This window comes from Sinocyclocheilus grahami, unplaced genomic scaffold, assembly GCF_001515645.1.
Source record: "Sinocyclocheilus grahami isolate Dianchi unplaced genomic scaffold, SAMN03320097.WGS_v1.1 scaffold664.1, whole genome shotgun sequence".
Lineage (NCBI taxonomy): Eukaryota > Metazoa > Chordata > Actinopteri > Cypriniformes > Cyprinidae > Sinocyclocheilus > Sinocyclocheilus grahami.
In genome coordinates, this window is record NW_015505843.1 from 495,066 (window position 1) to 517,343 (window position 22,278).

The following is a 22,278-nucleotide window of genomic DNA, read 5'->3' on the forward strand; positions in this document are numbered from 1 at the left end:
GTGTCGAGTTCCGAGTGAATTCAGTGTAAAAAAACGGTTCATTATTACCTCCAGTAACAACAACAGTTCAGAACAATATACATATATTGTTATATACAGTATCGTACTTTATTAAATTATCAACATTAAATAGTCCATATATTTATACTCTCGCTTGCTCAGATATATATCCTCCACCCAACAATATACTGTACCAATATACTACTTATTACAGTACCATAAAAGTAACCCAATGGATAAACAATATGTCTAGCAAGACATTGATATTTCTAGGTTTTCATATTGCAGAGGTTTTAGGTTCACCTACACAAGACTTACATTATTTATAGACCCATAGTGAAAAAAAAACACTATTTTGTGCCTGCCCAGCTCACGCTGGCAAAATCAGCACCTTAAAGTTAAAACTTAGAATGTAAAACTTGTTTCAGATCAACAAGAAAGGATAGATACAAAAAAAAAATAAACACCAAATCATCCCACAAACGAACCTTCTTGGTTTACCCTCTATGTTTAACAATGAAACATTGTATGAGGGCAAACAAGAAGGATTTAAGAGTGTTAAGAAGGCCACTGTTCAGTCAAATTGCAAAGTCCCATCATATTAAACGGACTAAAATATAGAGTCCCTTTCTTTTGGGTTTCAAGAATCCCTTCTTGTCTGTTTGTGTGGATGTGTGTATGATAGTAAGTATTTTTTTAATCACATGAACATGTATACATATATATCTATGTTAGGGATATTACAATTACAAATATAGTACATCATCAAATACATTTTTGATTTAAAGTTTTGATCATTTGATTAAAGACGACATGAATACAGCATTATCTATTTGGACCATCCAGACAGTATAACAAGTGTAACACTGGTCGAGCTCCTGGCTCCTGTACGCCATTTCTGATTTGAGTTGGGCAGGTTTAGAGTGTCTTATTTATCCAAGTCAGAATGTCTTATTTTTCCAGAATGGTCTCCATTTTGGGGTTAATGAAAGAGAAACCAGCAAAGGCAGACTGGTCCATAGAGTCTATCAGGTTCTTGTCACTTTGAGAGAGACGGGGCTTCTCACTGAGGAACTCCCGGTCAAAGTTGCTACAGTCATTGGGGGATTTCTGCAAGTAGAGGAAGAGAGATGTCAGAAAATAATCCTGAAGTAACTTTCAAGTCTGTTAAAGGGCTCATATCCTACTTCATTTTTTGGTCTGGTGTGACGTGGGTGTCTGTTGTGTTTTTTCACATGAGCAGAATTAACAAAAAACGCCAAGAACCCTTAACACAGAGCTTGGTAGAACTAAAAAAGCTCTACATTACGCTACCTTTAAAACATTTAGTTTCAGATTTGTTTTTCAAAGAAGTCTTTTCTTTTCTTTTTTTAATGAAGTCTTGACATGAACTTTAAGAAATCATTCTGAAATGCTGATTTGGTCCTCAAAAACATTTCTAATGATCATCAATATTCAAAACATTTGTGCTGTTTAATAGTTTTTTTGACAGCATTTAAATGACAAAGATTTCTTTTTGTAAGATTATAAAAACATTTCCTGTCACTTATGATCAATTTAATGCATCCTTACTAAATAAAACTGACCCCAAACTTTTGATCATTAGTGAACATTGTGATTCACAAAACAATCTACACTATAATGTGCTGCTCAAACTGTTAAGATTCCAGAGGCCACCCTGAAATTATCAGGGACCCTGTTAAAAAATAAATTCAGACACCCTTTCCTAATGTTGTGATTCTACCGAAAGATATGCAGAGATGTAGGTGCTACACACAGCCAAAAGAAAAGGTTTGTAAGATTTCACCTCATTTGACTTTTATCATTAATTCTTATGCAATTTAGGAATACTAATATTTGTTTGAAGGAATAATAATACCATGACAGGGCAGGTCAAGTTTCTGAATACCAAATAGGCACTGATGACGTACAGTATACTATAAATGTGGCAATCTATTCATCAGCCTGATGTCAGTAACTTGCTGAATAAATTGTCCACTTGGACTGGGAAGGAGGTTTTGATTTCTGAAAGTTACAGTATTTTTTTCCATCATAAATCCAACTCTTATCTCAACAGATCAAGGAAAATTTGATTGCTCATGACATGATACAGCCTCTTTAAAATACATTTTCGGTTATTGTAATGTCATCATTAGAGCACACATAAGACAAAGGTTATTGGTTTATCATTAACTTCTTCACAAGTTTTCAGCCATGAACGCTACACTAGCTAAACATTTATGACAGATATTTTGCTACTGCCTTTTGTTTCAGAGTACAGCAATAAGCTATAAAACACAAACAGACCTCGCTTTTCATTATTTACCTTTATATTGCATTACTTTGAATGACACAATGAATCAGATTCAATTATAAGATGAATGCATGAAGGTGAAACCTCTCTTAACACCCCTCATAGCAGTGTTATTGTAGTATTATTTATATACTATTATAGTAGTTATGAATATTTTGAATTTGCGTTTATTTTAATAATTTTAGTTTTTAATTTAATTTTAGTTTAAGCTTGTCATTTTATATATATATATATATACGTATATATATATATATATATATATATATATATTTCTATTTAGCATTCATTTATTTTTATTTCAGCCGAGCAAGCATTTAAGAATTTTCATCTATTATTTACAATTTATTTTAAAGTAGCAAGGAAGGAAAGCCATTTTTAATAGTAAATCAGTTCAAATCAGAATCGTACCACTTTTGGCTTGAATGGGGGAGACACCTCTCGTTTCTCCAGAGCAGACCAATTGATTGTCTTGAAGAAGGCATGTCCACGGATATTTCCCACAACACCAAGCCGCCGAGTTGGATCCCGCTCAAATAACTGTGAAAATGTAGAAGACACAGATTTAAATTCTGACAACATAAATTTCCTGCAAGTGTGGCGGGCCAGTTCAAATAAATGACTCCATAAAGCATCGGTGCTGACGGTGTTCATTAAGATAAATCAGTGGGTCAGACTCACTTTCTCCAGCAGGTCTTTGGTCTCTTTGGTAATCCACCGTGGGTAGTGAGGTACATCCATGCGGATCGACTCAAACAGCTCATCCTCATCATCGCCCTGGAATGGCGACTGGCCGATCAGCATCTCGTAGAGCAGCACGCCGAATGACCACCAGTCCACAGAGAAACTGTATTTCTGTCCCAGCAGGATCTCAGGAGCTATATAATCTGGTGTGCCACAGAACGTGGTTGCTCTGTTTTCTTCAAGCATGTTCTCTTTGCACATCCCAAAGTCTGCAATCTTAATATGTCCATAAATGTCCAGCATCACATTGTCCAACTTTAAATCTCTGATTAGACAGAAAAACAGGCATGAGATCCATTTGAGAAATGTAATTCATATGGACTTTTATGGCCCATTTTTGTTTGGTAATTTTCATTGTATGGAAAAGAGCAACTTTCTGCTAAATTACTTGTACATGATATATAAATTAACACAAAATTGTAATACAAAATTGAAAACAGTAATATTGTAAAATATAATTACAAAATATTGTAAAAAAAAAAAAAAAAAGTATTTTAAAATATAATTTAACCCTGTGATGGCAAATCATTACTCTAGTCTTCATTCACATGAGCCGTCATAAACCATTCTAATGTGTTGATTTGGTGCTCAAGATACATTTCTTATTATTATCAATGTTAGAAAATTGTTGCGCTGCTTAATAGTATTGTGTAAATTGTGATACATTTTGTTCAGGATTCCTTAATGATTAGAAAGTTGAAAAGAACAGCATTTAATTGAAATAATAAAACTATTAAATACAAAATCCCACTGACCCAATCAAAAAAAGAAAAATCACAACAAGGAACCTTATATAATGTACTGTATATACAGTAATTTTACAATGTATATACCTGTATATAATTCCTTTAGAATGGAGGTACTGTAGTCCACAGACGATTTCAGCAGCATAAAACCTGTGACAGGAAACAGATTTGACCAAAACACGTACTGTTTTTTCACAAAAAACATTATTTCTTGATTATGGAAGATAAACAGTATAGATATGCTACAGCAATTGTTTAACAGTTTTGAGAACATTTATTCAGAACGGATGTCACTCACGTGGCTCTGTACAAATCAAAACGGCCCTTATCCTGAATGTGGAACATCAGATCTCCTCCATTCAGATACTCCATCACAAAGAATAAGTGCTCCTATTGATAAACACACAGATCATCATCATTATTGAGAGATTGTGGATTGTGGCAATATATTTTACTGGAAAGAATGACCATAACACATCATTTCATTTAGATATGTCTTGTGAGCCTGCCAAACAAGGAAAATCAAAGCTGCAGGCAAGGCAATTTCACACAGTGCTAAGTATTTTGTGCTATTCCCCTCAATACATTTCTGGACTGTTTCAGAACCTGTTATTTTGTGTTTACAACATTCCATGTCATTCTCATAATGTTTAATGTCAAACCCACTGACTCTCAAACATGCCAAGCAGGCTGACGTGTTGATTGAATCCCGACAGTCACGGAAACTTAGCATGTGTAACAGCTAACGGGAGGAACGAGTTCTTCAGCTTACATTATGGAAATGATAACAAAGCTTTGTTTCTGCAATTGCTTTGCTCGAACCATTGATTTGCGTCATTTGACTGGAAGAGACTTCTCTTTGCACGACCACATTCCATATTCAGAACTCGAATTTATTTAAACTTTTAGCAACACTAAAACAACAAAATATATTAGACATATAATGCAGTCTTCTAGATAATCATTGCAACTATATTTGAGACATATTAGTGTATGTCTTTGTACGTCTTTGTATAGATTACTGTTTAAAAGTTTGGGGTTGGTAAGATTTTTTTAATGTTTGAAAGAAGTCTCTATAAACTGTAATATTGTGAAACATTACTGCAATTTTTAAAAAAAAAACTGTTTTCTATTTTAACATATTTTAGAATGCAATTAATTCCTGTGATGGCAAAGCTACATTTTCAAAAATTATTTTCATTTGGTGCTTAAGAATAATTTTTTATTGTCAATGTTGAAAACAGTTGGAAACCATGACACGTTTTTTTTTTTTCAGAATTCTTTGATGAATAGAAAGTTGAAAACAACAGCTTTTATTTGAAATGGAAATCTTTTGTAACATTATAAACATCACTCTTGACCAATTTAATGCGTCCTTGCTGAATAAGAGAAGACCCCAGACTTTCGAATGGTAGTGCATGTGTAACACGTTATTATTTGGAAGAATGCTCACCTTCGACTGAAAGGTGCAGTAGAGGTGTGTGAGGAAAGGGTTTTCCCAGGCCAATGCTAACACTCTTTTTTCCACCATTGTGCACTCCACGTCATCGTCCATTAGCACCACATCCTTCTTCAGGGCCTTTATAGCAAAATATTCTCCCCTTCCTTTGAGCTCAGCGAGCATCACCTGATAGAACATGGGAACGGTTTAAAGACAGGACTTCATTATAATACAATGCAGAAATCTGTATACTGTGGGTTTCTTACCTTTCCAAAGCTGCCTTTGCCTAGTACCTTGTGGAGCACAAAGTTGCTAATGGAGACGCGGGGTGTGATGGTGGTTCTGGGAGAGGCAGGGGTCATATTGTCCCACAGTTTTCCATACTGAGAGCCCTCCGCTAATATTTATAAGCACAAATATACATATAGACAAATACACACCAGTTTCCACACATTGATAAACACAAGACAAGGTTATAATTTGAAATAAAATAAATGTTGATTGAAATAAAATAATATATAAAACATGTATTATCTTAGCAAGTTGCCAGGGCAACATTATTATTTAGATTTATTATACTGTATATATATATATATATATATATATATATATATATAAAGAAAAAAATTACACCACAAACAAAAAACACCACAAAATTACTCAAATGAAAATAAAAGCAGAAAATTAAAAAATACAAAAATAAAATAGTATCATTCAAAATATGTATAAAAACTATGTAAGTATCTCAAAGATACAAAAATAACACTAAAACAAGATCCTTTTCTTTAGATTTTCATTAGAGGCCACAGAAAGTGAATTTAAAGGGAAGTGATTTCATACATCCAATAAAACTCACAGTGACACCAGCTGCAAAAATGACACGGGTGAGAAAAACGATTTCTTAGCAGATGCCACTTTGTATCTAATTAAATTAAATTTATGAAAGTTTTGAAAGTGTGAAACGTTTTGGGGCCACTTTATATTCAAATAAAATGAAAGCTAATCTTATACAAAGTACCAAAGCTAAGGGAAGCAATAATGCAATAGAAAATATGCAGTAATGCAAACTTACCACTAGGGTCCACTGGCATGTTTTTATCTACGGCTTGATAGATTCCAATTTCCGACAGAGAGGGATCTGGACGCTTTGTGGAAGATTTCTAAACACAATCAATGAAACAGTACGCATGTTAGATTTTGTCTGCTTTATTTCTGGGAGTTTGTTATATACTGATGCAGAGAACAGCATAATGCTTCATATGAACGAACCCATGAAAACCCCAAAAATAATGTAATCTTTTAGGTTTATAAAAACAAATTGTTACTGCAAATGTCTTGAAAAAAAGCCGAGGTTGACTGGTTGAATCACTTACCAGGCTAACTTGAGTCAAAGCCTCAGCCAGGAGCTTCTGGTTGATTCCGCAGAGGTTGGCAACTTTGCTCTGGCATTTATGATGAACGTTCATGCAACATTCTGAACAGAGGGAGTTAGTTGCATTAGATATTAACAGAGAAAGAGACAGAGAAGAAACAAAAAGAAAGGGAAAACAGATGAAAGACAACAATCAATAAAACGTCTTCCTTACCTTCACACTTGAGGCCTTGTTTGACCATTCCCCACAGCAGACTCCCACAGTGGTCACAGAAGGTCGGGCTCATGTAGTTATGGGTCTTGAAACGATGTGGCATGTCGATCTTAAAGCGCTCCTTCTGAAACTGCAGAAGTACAAACAGACCATCAGCACCAGACTGAATCTAAATGCAACATCTACAACGCCTTATGGTGCCCTTTCAAGGAGAGGTCCTTCCTAGCCTCATGGACCCCAGCGCTGCCCACTGCCCATCAGAGACTCTTGACCAAAGTACTGCTAAACAACTTTTGATTGTCTCTCCATGCCAAGATGTTGAGCATTGACGTTGGATGTAAGAAGCTAAAATGGCCTGCGTTTAGTTTAGTTACCCTGACATATTTTGACACGGCTGCTCTACTTTTACAATGTCTTGGCCTTCTATTGATTACTGACAGACTCTGATCCTTGCTCAGTTTGCTACTGGGATTGGAAACAAGGACCAGCCCTTTGGAACTGCAAGTGAATGTTTCTTTCTTCAGAACGTCCTTGTTAAAAGTCCTTGACCCAAAACGGTAAAGGCTGGCATCAGAGAGATGCATTTTAATGCATATTAATGTATTTAGATACTTTGTTATGATATTTAGATATCATATATTATAATACTTATTTACAATAGCAATAACAATATTCTAAAATATTACATCAATGTAAAGAGTCACATATAATACATATATGCAGAGATATATATAAACATATATACTCTACAAGTCACAAGTCTCTTATGCTCATCAAGGTTGCATTTATTTGATAAAAAAATACAGTACATTACAATTTAAAATAACTTTATTTTACAATTTACCATTTTTATTGTAATATTTTTTTTAAATGTAATTTATTCTTGTGAAGGCAAAGCTGAATTTTCAGCAGCCATTACTCCTGACTTCATTGTCACATGATCCTTCAGAAATTATTCTGATTTTGATATTATATGCTGATTTGGTGCTCAAGAAACATGTTTTATTATTTATCAGTATCATTTCATATTATTATTGTGATATTGTGTTAATATTTTTGTGGAAACAATGATACATTATATACACAATATACTGTACATTAAATAAAATAACCTAATATTGTAAAAGTTTTCGTTTTTTTTTTTTTTTTATAAAAAATTGGTTTCAGATCCTTTAACAATTGGAGGCCTCCCGACAGAACTGCTTTGGACCCTCTCATGGTCACGGACCCATTGCTGATCAAGTGTGTTTCTATGTCAGAGGTTCAGAACACTAATGCTTACCACTGTATCTCGACTGTTGGTTGCTGTTCCTGTGCATCTCCCAATGATCTTATCAATGCACTTCTTGTGAATGGCTGCATTGCATTCTGGAAAATAGCAAGGGGGCAGTAAGGTTTAATGTGTGCAAATTACCTTTTAATTAATTTAATAGTACAAAATATCGTATTAAAAACAGATTTAAAAAGAGCCCATTATGTTAATTCCACAGGAGGATCATTTATGTGGCACATACAAAAACCAGGTCAAAATGTAACATTAAATTACTAATCTGTTATTCAAGGAACAAATCGACTAACATGTATAATGTGTGTCCTTACTGAGAACCAAATGGGAGTGTCTAGAAAAGATTGAGAAATCTGTGAAGATACTTACGCCTACATTTGTAGCCCTGCTTGTTGAGACCCCTGGAATGCAAAAAGAGTGTGTTGGAGTATTGATATTTGTACACAGCGGGTGATAATGGACTGTACACAAATGGTATAAATTTAATTCTTATTAGGGAGAATCTGGAGCACTGACTCTCTCCAATACATATACATTTATATACTGTACACAGCGTGAACAAAGCACTAAGGCATAACAATCTGTCTCGCACTGCACAGAAAAGAGACAGCCCGAGGGACTCTGCTGAGGCGGCTGAAATATCAGAGGACAGTCCGAGTGCGCTTGCTTGCGCACACAAACACAGATGCTATCCAATACTACGACTTACAATCACACACACACACTAAGATCATTGCTGCCAGACTCTTCTGGCTGCTTAAGATTACTTTCAGTTATGCCTACGTGAGATGCAATTTGGAATCATTTCAGATTTCTGATAGTGATGAACTAATATTTTCTTGCAATATTTTCTTACTGACTATTTATGATGCGTTTCTTCATACAAAGTGACTGATCTCGCTGGCTCCCTGGACTAACCTGTTATAGTATGCCAATTATGGACTATGCATTACTTTGACTGAAAAGTACCTTGTTTAAGGGCACATCAGAGCTGCTTTGTAATCTCAGTAATTCTTCAGTTTCTGGGTCATTCCAATTTGGTATTGAACCTGCAACCTTTGCTTTTACAGCCTAGATCCCAAAGCATTATGCTAACCCCAAAAATCCAAGTATTTTGCATCTAACTTTTCCTATATTGTTTTGCTATGGAAATGATACCTCTAAAAAAAATCAAATTTTTCAATTGTGGATTTTATAATGTGAAAAAAGTGCAAAAAGCATATGTGCAAGGATCTATGTCATATCTAGGGACCACTCCACAATGTCATATATAATATCATGTGACTTGGGCTCTTCTGACCTAGAAACGCCCAAAAAACGCCCAGCAAAGCCCGGGCAACCACCCACAACAATCTAGCATCATAGCGTCAACAAAAAGTGACAAAATTCTTCTAAAGACAAAATCTGGTTATGAAGTTACCATGCACAGAAGCTATTAGACATGGGGAGATCACTGTGCAAAAAAAGTGTCACTGTATTTCTATTTGTTTTCTTTAATTCATTTATTTATATACTAACCACACAAACTCCCTGCAGACCGAGCAGAAGGTGGGCTGTTTGAAGAAGGTGGCTGTGAACTCATGGTTCTTGATAAAGTGAACTTTGGCCTGTTTGATGGCTCCTCTCCTTCTGTTTATTGTGAGGGCGCCGTCTTCCTCTTTCCCAGTCACTGAGGACTTTGATTCTGTGAAGAAGGTCAAAACAGGGTCATTTGAAATAGACAGTTTATTTCTAGTCACTGAATTAAAATGAACTTTCCTTGCACATTAATATTAAATTACATTGCTATATGATATTTCACCCAAAATTACATATTGTCAGAATTTTCATTTCTGGACTAAATATGCCTAAATGGGATATTTATTAGTACCTTATGCCTAAACACTGACTTTAAGATACTAAACATATTTATGGGGTGCATAATGACTTTTCTTCAGCATTTTTATAGATCACTATCAGTTCATTTCCTGCCAAGAGTTACAGAAGTAACAAAACTAAACAAAACTCTCACGGGTTGAGATTGATGGTTTTGCCCTCTGTGTGTTACCACAGAGTGTCACAATATTTGACACCAGTTATTGTTGAGTTCAAAGTCTTGATAATAAACATTCTTACAGTAAACACTGGTAGTACACAGTGAGATACAAAAAGCAAATCTGCTATAATATTAAAAAATAATAATAAGATGCCAGAAAGAGGACCAGCATGAAAATATGAGTAAGATGCATGAGTAAACAAAGACAGGACAGATACCAGCTGACAGGACAAAGCTGGTATCTGAGGGTGGTGAGATAATGGAAAAAAGAGAAGACTGAATTTAAAGAACAGGAGAAAACCAGAGTGGAACAAAGCGAAGCAGGGAGTAGACACTGCTTACAGAAATAGGCCTTCCATAGTTTTAAATTAATGTTTTAAAAATATTACTTTTTTGCTAATCAAGACAGAACTTGGATCAGAAAAAGTTCTCTATTAATCTAGTCGTCTAAAAAAATGGTTGGGAAAAATACCACCATTACTACTTTTCAATAGTTTGGGTTCAGTAAGAAACATTTATTTATTTCTTTATTTATAAAGAAAGAAAGAAATAATTTTATTCAGCAAGGATCCATTCAACTGACTAAAAGTGACTGTAAACACAGTTATAAATGTTATATGTAAAAGATTTCTATTTTATATTATTTCCGAAGGATCATTTGATACTGAAGCATGCAGTAATGGCTGCTGAAAATTCAGTTTTGTCATTACAGGAATAAATTACATTTTAAAATATATTCAAATAGAAAACAGTTATTTTAAAATTGTAATAATATTTCAAAATATCTTCAAAACACAGTTTTTACTGTATTTTTGATCAAATAAACTTCGAATGAGACTTCTTTCAAAAACATTACAAAACCTTACTAACCCCAATAAAACGTTTGCACGGTACAGTATATATGCTTACATGTACTCACCTTGGTCTGAATCCTCTACGAAGAACTGGACAGACATCATCACCTTCCCAGAAGGCTGCAGGTCGACCCAAAACTCGGCACGACCATTTCCTTTTTTGCAGCGCTCAGCAATGACAGAGACCCCGACCGTGGCCTCCGACAAAGCCTCCTCTGCCGTTTTCATCAGGACCACCTGTATGACACGGCCCTCATAGATGTGTGCGTCAAATGTGGATTTCCACGCAGGGTACATAGTGGGCTTCCTCTGGACCAGTGTCTTCCCCCGCTCTGGGTGGACAAAGAGAGGAATAAATGCTAATGATATTATAATTCCATCCTAAGTTTCCCTGTTTAAGCCAAATTCTAAGACAGCATTGCATTGAATTTTACCTTGCAGAAAGCGTTACGCTCTGTTTAAAAGCCTCACTGACCTGTGCTGAGTGATTCCTTCATCTTGATGGCACAGAATGGTTGCTCTGTCATAGGGGGAAGGTCTCCCAGGTGAAAATCATTGAAGGCAATCCGCAGGAACGGAGCCATGGTGAGAGATTCCTCTGCCTACATACAAAAGAAAAAAATGGATGAAGTTAATAGGTTCCTGGATGTCGGCAGGCATCTCTTACTCAGAGAAAATGTGTTTTTTTCTCATAAATATCAGAAACATCACTTGCTTTGACAAAACAGATAATCAGTGGTAGGCAGAGAAATATAATGCAGTATTTTTTAAAAGATGAGCAAAATGTGATGTAGAGATCTGTGAGAATAAAAGGGATGTGGGCTATATGGAGTAAACAGTTCATACTTTCTGATATACAGTGGAGAAATTTTGAAATTGTTATGCTGAGAATATAATTTAATAAAAATTAAAACAAGCACATTTATTGGACTCAAACGACTGTATATTTAGGATTTTACACAAAACCTCAAAAAAAGTTGTATGGGGAAAAAGGTTTTTTCTCTTATGCTCAACAAGGGTGCATTTATTTGACCAAAAATATAGTAAGAACATTAATATTGCGAAATATTAATAGAATCTAAAATAACTTTTCTATCTGAATATATTTTAAAATGTAATTTATTTGCTGTGATGGCGAAGCTGAATGGTAGTGTATATAATATTTTCCATAAATTTTATAAGAACTATTCATAAAACTCTCAATATTTGCTAAAGTTTCAGGATCATTGCTTCAACTTCCTGTTGTGAAAAGCCAATACTTGCAAAACTATGTGAAATTTACTCCTTTTTTTATGGTTCTGCTTACATCACTTTCACTGCTACTGACCAGCTAGTTTTATTTTCCTAATAGGCACAATGGTAGAGTAGAAGCTAAATGATGTGTTATTTTTCATAGCCATGTCATTTTCCAATACCACCCCTCAGGTAGGACCAGATTCCTGCTGGAATTACTGCACACACAATGACTCACAGAGCTTTGACAGGATTCTGGGGCACAACTGGCCAACTGCAGACCTTTACATGGTTTCACAGTTTAATCGCTGGGATTAAGAGTTCAGATACACACTGCACACACACTGCACACAATGGAAAATGAAGTGAATGAAAAACAAACTCCAAGTGCAGTTGGGACACAGTGAATCTGTCACAATATTAATGAAAGGAAAGTCATTAGCGGAGACAAACTTTTAAACTTGTACTTATAGTTTGTTATCAAACAGGTTTCCTCATCCACTCATCTGTCATTGGTCAGACAAATAAATAGCTCCGCCCCAATCTCAAACTATTGGCTGAATCCTTGTTGCTGTTATCGGGCAATGCTCAAACAGACAGATCAATGTTTTGAAAGCACCACAGAGCCACAGTGTTCATACTTCTGAGGAAAATCAACCTATAAATGGCTTATTCGAGCCATAGTTCCATATTAAGTGCTTTAATGCTGAAAAATGGCTTAAAACACTGATAAAGCAGCTTTCAGCATCTTTATCTCTGCCCCATGACTTATCGCTGAAAGACAAAATGTAGAGCAGGAGAAGTGGGACCATTTGTGACACCACCCATAACGGAGTACTGAGAGACTAATCGAGATGTATCCATTCGCTGATCTGCCCGTTTTAGGCCAGCGGCTCCACACCAACAAAGTGTTCAAACCACTCATGACTTGTTTACATCAGCAGAGCAGGCAATCAGAAAAGTAAGTCTGTGTATGTAACACCACAAAATGATAGAGGACATTATATGTGGGCATCTCAGTCAATGCGATTGATAAAGAATACATAGTTAAGCCACAACCCAAAATACAGAAGGTTTCATTGGGAAAAACCTGTAGTTACGATAGCATGCTCTCAAACACTTGGTGTTCCAAAGCTTAGAAACTGCATGCCCTAAAACTGTCCTGAAAATGGTTGATTTTGAACTAAATCTGTGTCAAACACAGTATTAAATAATGATACAGAGTAGATTTAGATCATTGCTAAAGGTTGTGACAGAGCCTTGCTCCACAAATGACATAATACTCCATGAATTATATCATCATAAAATGGTAAATTGATATAATTGGAACCAGCTTTAAAAGCTCCCACACAAAAACTCACAAATACAAAGCCAAAGAAATCTGGCGATATTTGTTTTTATCTTCTCTATTCTACATGGTGATGATGTGTTGTATATTCAAACATGTACATCTATAATAGAGAGAGTGAGAAAGATTAAGCATAATCTGGGACCACACACACACATAATATGACCAAAAAAAAACATTAATATCAACTAATGAAACGTTTACTCAGTCAAACATAAACCTCTTAGACTCAAATGCATATGACTACAGAAAAAATGTGTCCCTGGAGAGAGTGGAAAAAATGAGCCCATGCAGCAAGGGAGGGGATGGAGAGAAAATGAGGAAAAAGTAGAAAGGGGGAGGGAAGAAAGAAAGCATTGAGCAGCATACTGGAAGTTCAATGTGCTTGCTAAAAATCCAGACTGTTATGCTATTCAACTACATGACTGACTTACTAATGTAGGCTAGTGCATTCATCACTCTGCAAATCATGTTTTAAGTGTATAAAAACAAAATTTTGTCATGAATAATAATAATATGAAACGAGTAAGTGTGTGTGTCTTTTCAGTAGCCTCGGTTCCCTCTGCGGCCCATTAATCTGTCAAGAGAGGTCACCTCCCTCACACCCAGACCGGTTGCTGCTTAATTAACACACATCCCTCTGGTATGCCTATCTATGTAGACATGTGGTAATGTGTGCATGGCACTACATTTAACTCCTATGATGTTAAAACTGGTAACGGCCATGCTTCTGTGCTAAACTAATAAAGTTATGTATTATGATGAGATTACACAAATGCGTGCGATTAAGGTAGAAGGATGAGGAATGTCAGATCCTCACTAACGCTTAAGGCAACACTTCATCTTTAAGAACAAACAAAAATGAAGACCAACGCAACTGTTCTAACTTACAGATGACATTATGTTATTGACACACAAGCTGTTGATGTTACAGATGTTACAGATACAGATGCCTAAGATAGGTCTACAGGGGGAAAAAACAAGATATCTTGACCATGAATTAAGAATTTGTTCCCACTTTATTTATTTGTTCCCTTGTTTTAGGTAATGTTTGTTGTAGCCTACTAATTCATGGAAACATCGGGCTTTCATTTGAGATACTACAAGCACTGTAACTGATTTCACGTTTATGATTTTTATCATTCACTGATTTCATTGCTTAAAAATCCATATTGACTGAAAACATGAATTATCTACATTTTCTCCCGCTATTGTTTTTGACCTTTCACTGGTTTTATCTATTAGACACATTCTGTGTGATATTAGTCTCAGCTCACACAGGCTGTGTTTTGGAGATCTCTCTCTGTGTACTGGTGTTTGGTGAGAATTACAGTGCGTAGTGCCGGCCTTGTACAAAAGACTCGCTCTGTTTACTATCCTGCACCAGAAAGCTGCTCCGCTCACCTTTTTTCTGAACTTCCTATACAGTCTCCAAACTGTTCTCGCTCAATACTGGGCTGGAACATGCACATATATTCCAGATAATCTCATTATAAAAACGCTAAAAACTATAAACGTAGCATTAAAGTAAGATCTTACATCTTAGATCACTGTAAGATATGTTGGTAAGAAAGACACATTCTGACTTAAAGGGGTCCTATTATGCTTTTTCACATTTTCAACTTTAGTTAGTCTGTAATGTTGCTGTTTGAGCATAAAAAAGATCTGCAAATTTACAAAGCTCAAAGTCCACTTCAAAAGGAGATATTTTATTTAACAGAAATCACTTTTCAAAAACTACAACGAATGACTCGTTTGGACTACAACGCATATTTTCCGGGATTTGTGATATCACAAAGATTGACGAATGGGATGAGACTTGGTTGAGCTGCACTAGAGAAGGCAACGAGTGTTATCACTATGTCGGAGACACTCTAGCTTTCCCAAGGCAGACGAACTTAGAGTGGTTACAATCATCTGGGTTTAAATCGTGCTCAAATTGATTTGATTTTGACGCAATATTTACACTGAAGCTCGCAGGCAGCTATGGTAAGGGGCGTGACATTTCCCGACCAGGCACGGAGTGCTGCCAATCACAACACACACTGGCCCAGCTAACCAATCACAACACACACTGGCCCAGCTAACCAATCACAGCACATTTCGTATTTCAGAAGGTGGGCTTTCATTTGATACAGGAACTATTCGAGCCGTTCATGCCAGACTGGGGAGAGAGGGGTTGTAATAACGTAAAATATGTGAAAAATAATGTGCTTTTCAAACAACCTAGTATGAGAGCCTGTTCTAGTACACCCCCAAAACAAAATCAAGACTTCGTAAAAAAGCATAATAGGACCCCTTTAAATTGGTTGTTTTTATTATAGTTAAGAATGCCGTGTGTACTTATGATAGATAACACACAGCTGCTTTTTCCTAAAATAGACACTGTTTTAGAATTAGAAATTGCTTTGCACTGCAAGATCTTTCATTACTATGGTCTCCATTTCATGGTATTGAACTCACCTGCATAATATGCATGAAAAAGGGTAGACTGTCACTTTAAGAACAGAACAAAACAAATAAACAGGCTAGGTCAGAAAATGAGACTGGTGATGCAGGGGTTTAGAGTTGAGAAAGTTTAGAAAAAATGTGAACATGGTGTAGAGAACCTGTAAATTTATAAGAGGAGAGCACAGCCATGATTCAGAGAACACCAGGAAACCTGTTAGCCCGGATGGTGCAGTTGAATTTTCCTGTAATCACACTTGGGAATGCATATGTATTCATGGAATTACACACAAACAGCTGAGTTCATAGTCAGAGTTTAAGGAACCGTCCTGCTATTTGTACTATAACGTGAAGCAAAAATAATTTAAATAATCCCCCAGGCTCCCAAAATCCCCCTCTGTGTATAGCAGTCTTCATAATACAGTTTAGCAATGTGAAATCCTCAGTTTGAAGTCAATAAAAAAGGTGTTTGCATTCCATTTTACTTCTGTAATGTGGCACATTAATCTGAAACAGGATATACGAGAAAAAATGGACAGATAGAGAATTTTTTGGGATTGTAAAAAGTGGCTCCTATAGGACAGGTGATTTGAGGGGAGAGCTTGAAAAATAAGATGGCTTGGTGACATCAGCCGAAAAGAATATATTTTTAACTTTTTTTTTTTTTAACTCTTGTTGATTTGTTGCTAAAGAAACTTTTTTTATTATTATCAATGTTAAACACGTTTAATGCTTTCTATATTTCTAAAATAATTTTTTTTTTATATTTTAATATTTTATGGAAATTGTGATCTCTGTTTTTCAGGATTTTTTGATGAATAGAAAGTTGAAAATAAAGCACTTACTTGAAATAGAGATTCTCGTCTGTCACTTTTGATCAATTTAATTGATCAAAGTATTTGCTGAATACAATTATTAATTCTTTCTGATGCCAAACCTTTGATCAGTAGTGTATTTTCAAGTAAAACAATTCACATTCAGCAAGTGAAAGGACATGTCTTTATCTTATCCATCTAATCAGTGTTAGAATGTGAAAAGTAAATCTTGCATACCAAAATGGAGCCAGACCTAAATGCAAGGTTTTTTTTGTTATTGGATAAAATCATTAACATCAGTGGAATGACATTTCAGAGGAAGATTATGTTACCTTGATTTAAGTAAGACAAATATTTTCTTTGGACTGCATCAATGAATCATCCACAATAAGACAAAGAACGTCCATTAAAAGAACAAAGAGAGTTAATTTTCATTAAGTCAAAATCTAGAGCCCAACCCAGAACATGTTTATCAAGTTAAAACTGGAAAAACTAGACTTTTTAGCAAATACAAATAAAAATTTGCATCCTAGTTTTAGTGAGCGAGATCTAGAATTAAATGTAAATGTCTGCAGGTGAGTTTAATCAGTTACCGATCAGTGAATACAAGGAAAAAAATGTCATTGTGTGTGTGTTGCATAACACCAAGCAAAACCATTTCTTCTCTACACATATGTCATAGGGTTACTGGGTTAAAATAACATGCATCAAGGAAGCATTTGTGTGAAGAGAGAGCGACAGAGAGGGAGAGAAACATGGAGAGCGAGAGATCAGTGACTTCAAGGTCAGATGAGTGCTGAGTGCCATGTGACATTCGTTTTAGTGTAACATTGATTTCTCACCCCGCTCTTCCCTTAGGCTAAGAAACAAGAGACCCTATGCTTCTGTCTTTCTCTCGGTCTCGCTCTTGCCTATAACACATATACACACACACAAAAGCACACAATGTTTGGTCAAGGTTAGTGTGGAAAAGCCAATTCCTCTCTGAAACAGGGCTTACTGTGTGACCGCTTACATTGCTTACAAATGTGTGTGTGTGATATTAGGACTCAAATCCGCTCAAGGCAGTGTTCTGGACAAGAATACTGGGCACAAATTCTTGTGTGTATGTTGGTATATCGACCTAAAGGTGAAGCTGAGCTTGCCTGTCTGTCTGTGCAATAAGAGCGGTGTCCATTTCTGCCTTGCGCACACTTCACAAAAGCTTCATTAATCCAAGACCAATAGAGAGCGGCCTGTGTGTGCACCACCATAAAAGTATGCAACAGACCTTTGCTGTTGCTGTACGTTCAAAAATGATACAACAAGACAAGATGAGTAATAACATGCAAAATGTACAAAACACAAACAATACTGTCAGGTGTTGCACTCTGGGCCTCTTTACAAAACAATTTAGTGCTGTATTTGTGTTTGCCAGAGGCACTATGATGGAAAAAAACTCAAAACAAAGCTGATGATAGATTTGAACACTTCTAATGGTGTTTGCTTGTAAAAGAGTCGTGCGTGTTACAGAAACAACACTGATGTTGACAGACATGGTGACGGCGCACCATCATCGCTACTTTCTTCTCCCCTGCAGTTTGGTAGATAAATAATTTAGAGGAGGTGCCTGCTGTTGATTAAGACCTTTACTAACATGTGCCTTCCGGCTGAGAACAATGTGTTGATTCGGTTCACTGTACAGGTTGTGGACATACAGTAGAGAGTCTGATGCCATACAAGCATTCATTATACAATGAAACAAAAGAGACAAACTACTGCAGTCTCTGGTTAATGTCAAGAACAAAACACCCAGTGAGAATGTGTGAAAGAGGAAAGAACAAAAAAATGGTGCAATATGGTGGCTTGTGCATGTGTGCTTGAAAAGGAAAGATTAAAAATGATTAGGTCTGTGGTTGGTAAGAAAATGGTGCAATGCAGAGTGTAGCCAACCAAAAAAGAGAAGCTCAGTTTCAATGCATTTCAAGTTGGGATGCCCAATATATCTGTGACCGTACCAGAATTGGCTAACTTTTTTTAATGATCAATATTGACCTATTAGTGGGATTTTTATTTCTTATTATTATCTGTATTGGTTTGAAGTTGCTTTTGAAAAAATTGGCTCAAAATGTTTTATATGCAGTACAAACTTTATATACAAAAATGTTTTACATAAATTTTAAACGAAAGGGCATTCCTCTTCTTACTCTTCAACTTTCTCTTGATGAATGCAAAACCAATTGTATGGGTATTAATAACAGACAAACTTTAAGTATAGTGTAAAAAGCACTTCATAAAACTTGATGTAAAAACAAAACAATACTAAACTATAAACATAAATGGATGCATCATATTTAAAATAGTTCACATTAGTTGAATTCTATATTAATGCACCACGTTGTAGCGTTCTTTGGCGACCATAAACAACCTACAGCTTTGTCAACACCGCACACATGTGCATGGCACATCAAAACTAATAAAGCTAGTTTAATATCGCCATCATATCAGTTTTTGACCATAATATAAAAATAATAATTGTTGCCTGTGTCAACTTTGGTGCATGCCTAAATGTAAGAATGAAATAATCAAATAATCAAAAAAAGAAAAAGTGCAGTAGTACACAACTGCTTGCAAATGTTACACTGTAAAAAAAAATCTGGAGTTTTTACAAAATAATTTTGGCAGCTGTGGTTGCCAGAATAATTTTGTAAAAAATACAGAAAAACTGTAAACACATTTACGGTCAAAAACTGTAAATTGTACAGTATAAAACTGTAATTTACAAACAAGAAAATTTAAATGTAAACCAGTAAATTCAACAATGCACACTGCTATTAAAATATGTTTTGTACCTTTAACATACTGACAACCACCATAATAATGCAGTTGGTAAAAGAGAAAGCCACATGAAGAATCAAAGCTCATCACAAGTAGCTTCGCCACAAGCAGAAGTATATACTAATATATAGAAGGTGCACAGAGTCATTCATGCAAACACAAAACACCATCATGGTAACACACATGATACTTAAATAATGCATTAAACTTTCATTAAACAACAGAAGATGTAACATAAAGCCCAAATATACATAACTAATAACAAAAACTTTTTTAAAAACATGATTATTTAAACAAAATACTTTCAAATGTGGAGTGTCATGCAGGGAATTCTGGGAATATCAGTTTACAGTTTTTGACTGTAAATTATACATTGATTTGTTATTTTTACTTCTAAAAACTGTAAAATTAACAGCAAATTTAGTACGTATTTAGTACGGGAACTTACTGTTAACCTATTAACAGTTTTTTTCCCGTAGCGTTTTTACACAATTTTACAGTTAAAATTACACTTATTTTTTACAGTGTATTTGCATACTCAGTATACTTAAAGGATTAGTTCACTTCCAGAATAAAAATTTCCTGATAATTTATTCACCCCCATGTCATCCATGATGTTCATGTCTTTCTTTCTTCAGTCGCAAAGAAATCAAGGTTTTTGAGGAAAACATTCCAGAATTTTTCTTCATAAAATGGACTTCAATGGGAACCAACGGGTTGAAGATCCAAATTGCATTTCAGTGCAGCTTAAAAGGGCTCTATACGATCCCAGCCGAGGAATAAGGGTCTTATCTAGCAAAACGATCAGTCATTTTCTAAAAAAAATTTACATTTATATACTTTTTAACCACTAATCTTGCAAACATCTTGCACTAGCTCCAAAATGCGAATCCGCAAATTCACGCATGATGTAATCACGTTGGAAAGGTAACGCTTGGTTAGCTCTCATCTGTGTACTCCAGTTCAGAAAGGTAGGTGGGGCGAAAAACTCCATCTCATTTTCTCCTCCAACTTCAATATTCAGTGAAGTCAAGCTAGTGCAAGACGAGCAATTGTGGTTAAAAAGTATATAAATGTTTATTTTTTTAAGAAAATGACCAATCGTTTCGCTAGATAAGACCCTTATTCCTCGGCTGGGATCGTGTAGAGCCTTTTGAAGCTGCACTGAAACTGCAATTTGGATCTTCAACCCGTTGGTTCCCATTGAAGTCCATTATATAGAGAATAATCCCAGAATGTTTTCCTTAAAAACCTTAATTTCTTTGCGACTGAAGAAAGAAAGACATAAACATCTTGGATGACAAAGGAGTGAGTCAATTATCAAGACATTTTTATTCTGGAAATCCTTTAATGCAAATATGCACGTTTTTTAATACACTCCGTTAAAAAAATGAACATGATGACAAAGCATTACCACCATATGTCTCACACATTGAGGCCTACAGATATTCCCCATGTTCTGTTTGTTTTTAAGGGTGGATGTACAGATCGTGCGGTTGTCATACTGAATGGTTTGGTAAATATTGTCAGAGATAATAGTCACTGCTCATTTTGTGGTGGCAGATAATGCTTTTGAAAAAAACAGATAAACCTGCTTTAGAAAAATGGCACAGCTGACTTAAAGCTATTGCCAATGTGTTTGACTAGTTTAGGAGAGCCTGACCTCCCTGAAGACAAAATATATTTGACCTCTAGCGCCTCTGAATAACTCGCTGGCTATGGCGGTAACTATGGAAACCATGATTAAGACGCCTCTGAAGCGTTCGTGAAAGCGAGTTTATTTTATCCATTACTTTTAATATCGTGTCATACGACTAAGACATTGTGGTTAAGACTAGTTCGTTTCTATCTCTACCTCCATCTCCATCTCAAAGAACTTGAAAAACAAGACCGTAAAGTAGGCCAACATTTTAAAATGGTGTACATTTTACGGTATTCATGAGCTAGAGCGGGAAAGAGTTGCCACTTGCCACTCTGGTCTTTCTATATGTTTACATACGCATTCTATGAAACACTGTTGAAAAGTACAGCTGCTGCTTCCGCGTATCTGGACAGCGTAACTAAGCCGAATACAAAACTATTTAGCAAGTTTCTTTTCCTCTCCAGAACTTGAATGTTTGGGAACACACGATATTAAACATTTAAACGACTACCTGTCCAAAAAAGCGTCGCTAGTCTCTCGTTACCGAATGTCTAGAATTGTCTCCACTGAATCAGATATGGATTTGTTGGATACTTCGCTGGATGCTCGCGGCGACCGATAGACCAACATCGAAAATGCGACGCAATCCATTGGTTGCTGGCGGACAACGTGGATGTTTCATGTTATACATTGTCTGTCATTTCTACGCTCTCGATGGGCGTATTTATAAACACCCACAAAGCGCACTAAAAGTGAAAAGTTGCAAGCACATAACTTACCAACTTAAAAGTCCGAGAGGTTTCAGTAATTCGTCTCGTATTCTCACTGCTGCTGTGTGAGTTGAGAGCAGAATGAGTGGCGCGGCGTGTTTGAGGAAGTATTTAGCCGCTCGCTGTGCCTGTCTGGGGTTTGACAATACTGGAGGAGGGACGTCGGGTAGAGAGAGAGAGAGAGAGAGAGAGAGAGAGCGAGG

The 22,278-nt window shown here is 35.9% G+C and overlaps 1 protein-coding gene across 1 annotated transcript; it reads right to left on the reverse strand.

The window, feature by feature from the left end:
• Positions 1 to 734: 734 nt before the first annotated feature.
• Positions 735 to 22,190, reverse strand: LOC107558893 (protein kinase C delta type). Its single transcript, XM_016242590.1, has 16 exons — positions 22,085 to 22,190; positions 11,478 to 11,604; positions 11,068 to 11,334; positions 9,632 to 9,797; positions 8,483 to 8,514; positions 8,111 to 8,196; positions 6,829 to 6,958; positions 6,616 to 6,716; positions 6,315 to 6,402; positions 5,509 to 5,639; positions 5,255 to 5,428; positions 4,100 to 4,191; positions 3,889 to 3,951; positions 2,993 to 3,320; positions 2,723 to 2,851; positions 735 to 1,110 (listed from the first exon to the last, which is right to left on the reverse strand). The coding sequence occupies exons 2-16, from the start codon at positions 11,584 to 11,586 to the stop codon at positions 952 to 954; spliced, it is 2,055 nt and encodes a 684-aa protein (XP_016098076.1). The 5' UTR covers positions 11,587 to 11,604; positions 22,085 to 22,190; the 3' UTR covers positions 735 to 951.
• Between the last annotated feature and the right edge of the window lie 88 nt (positions 22,191 to 22,278).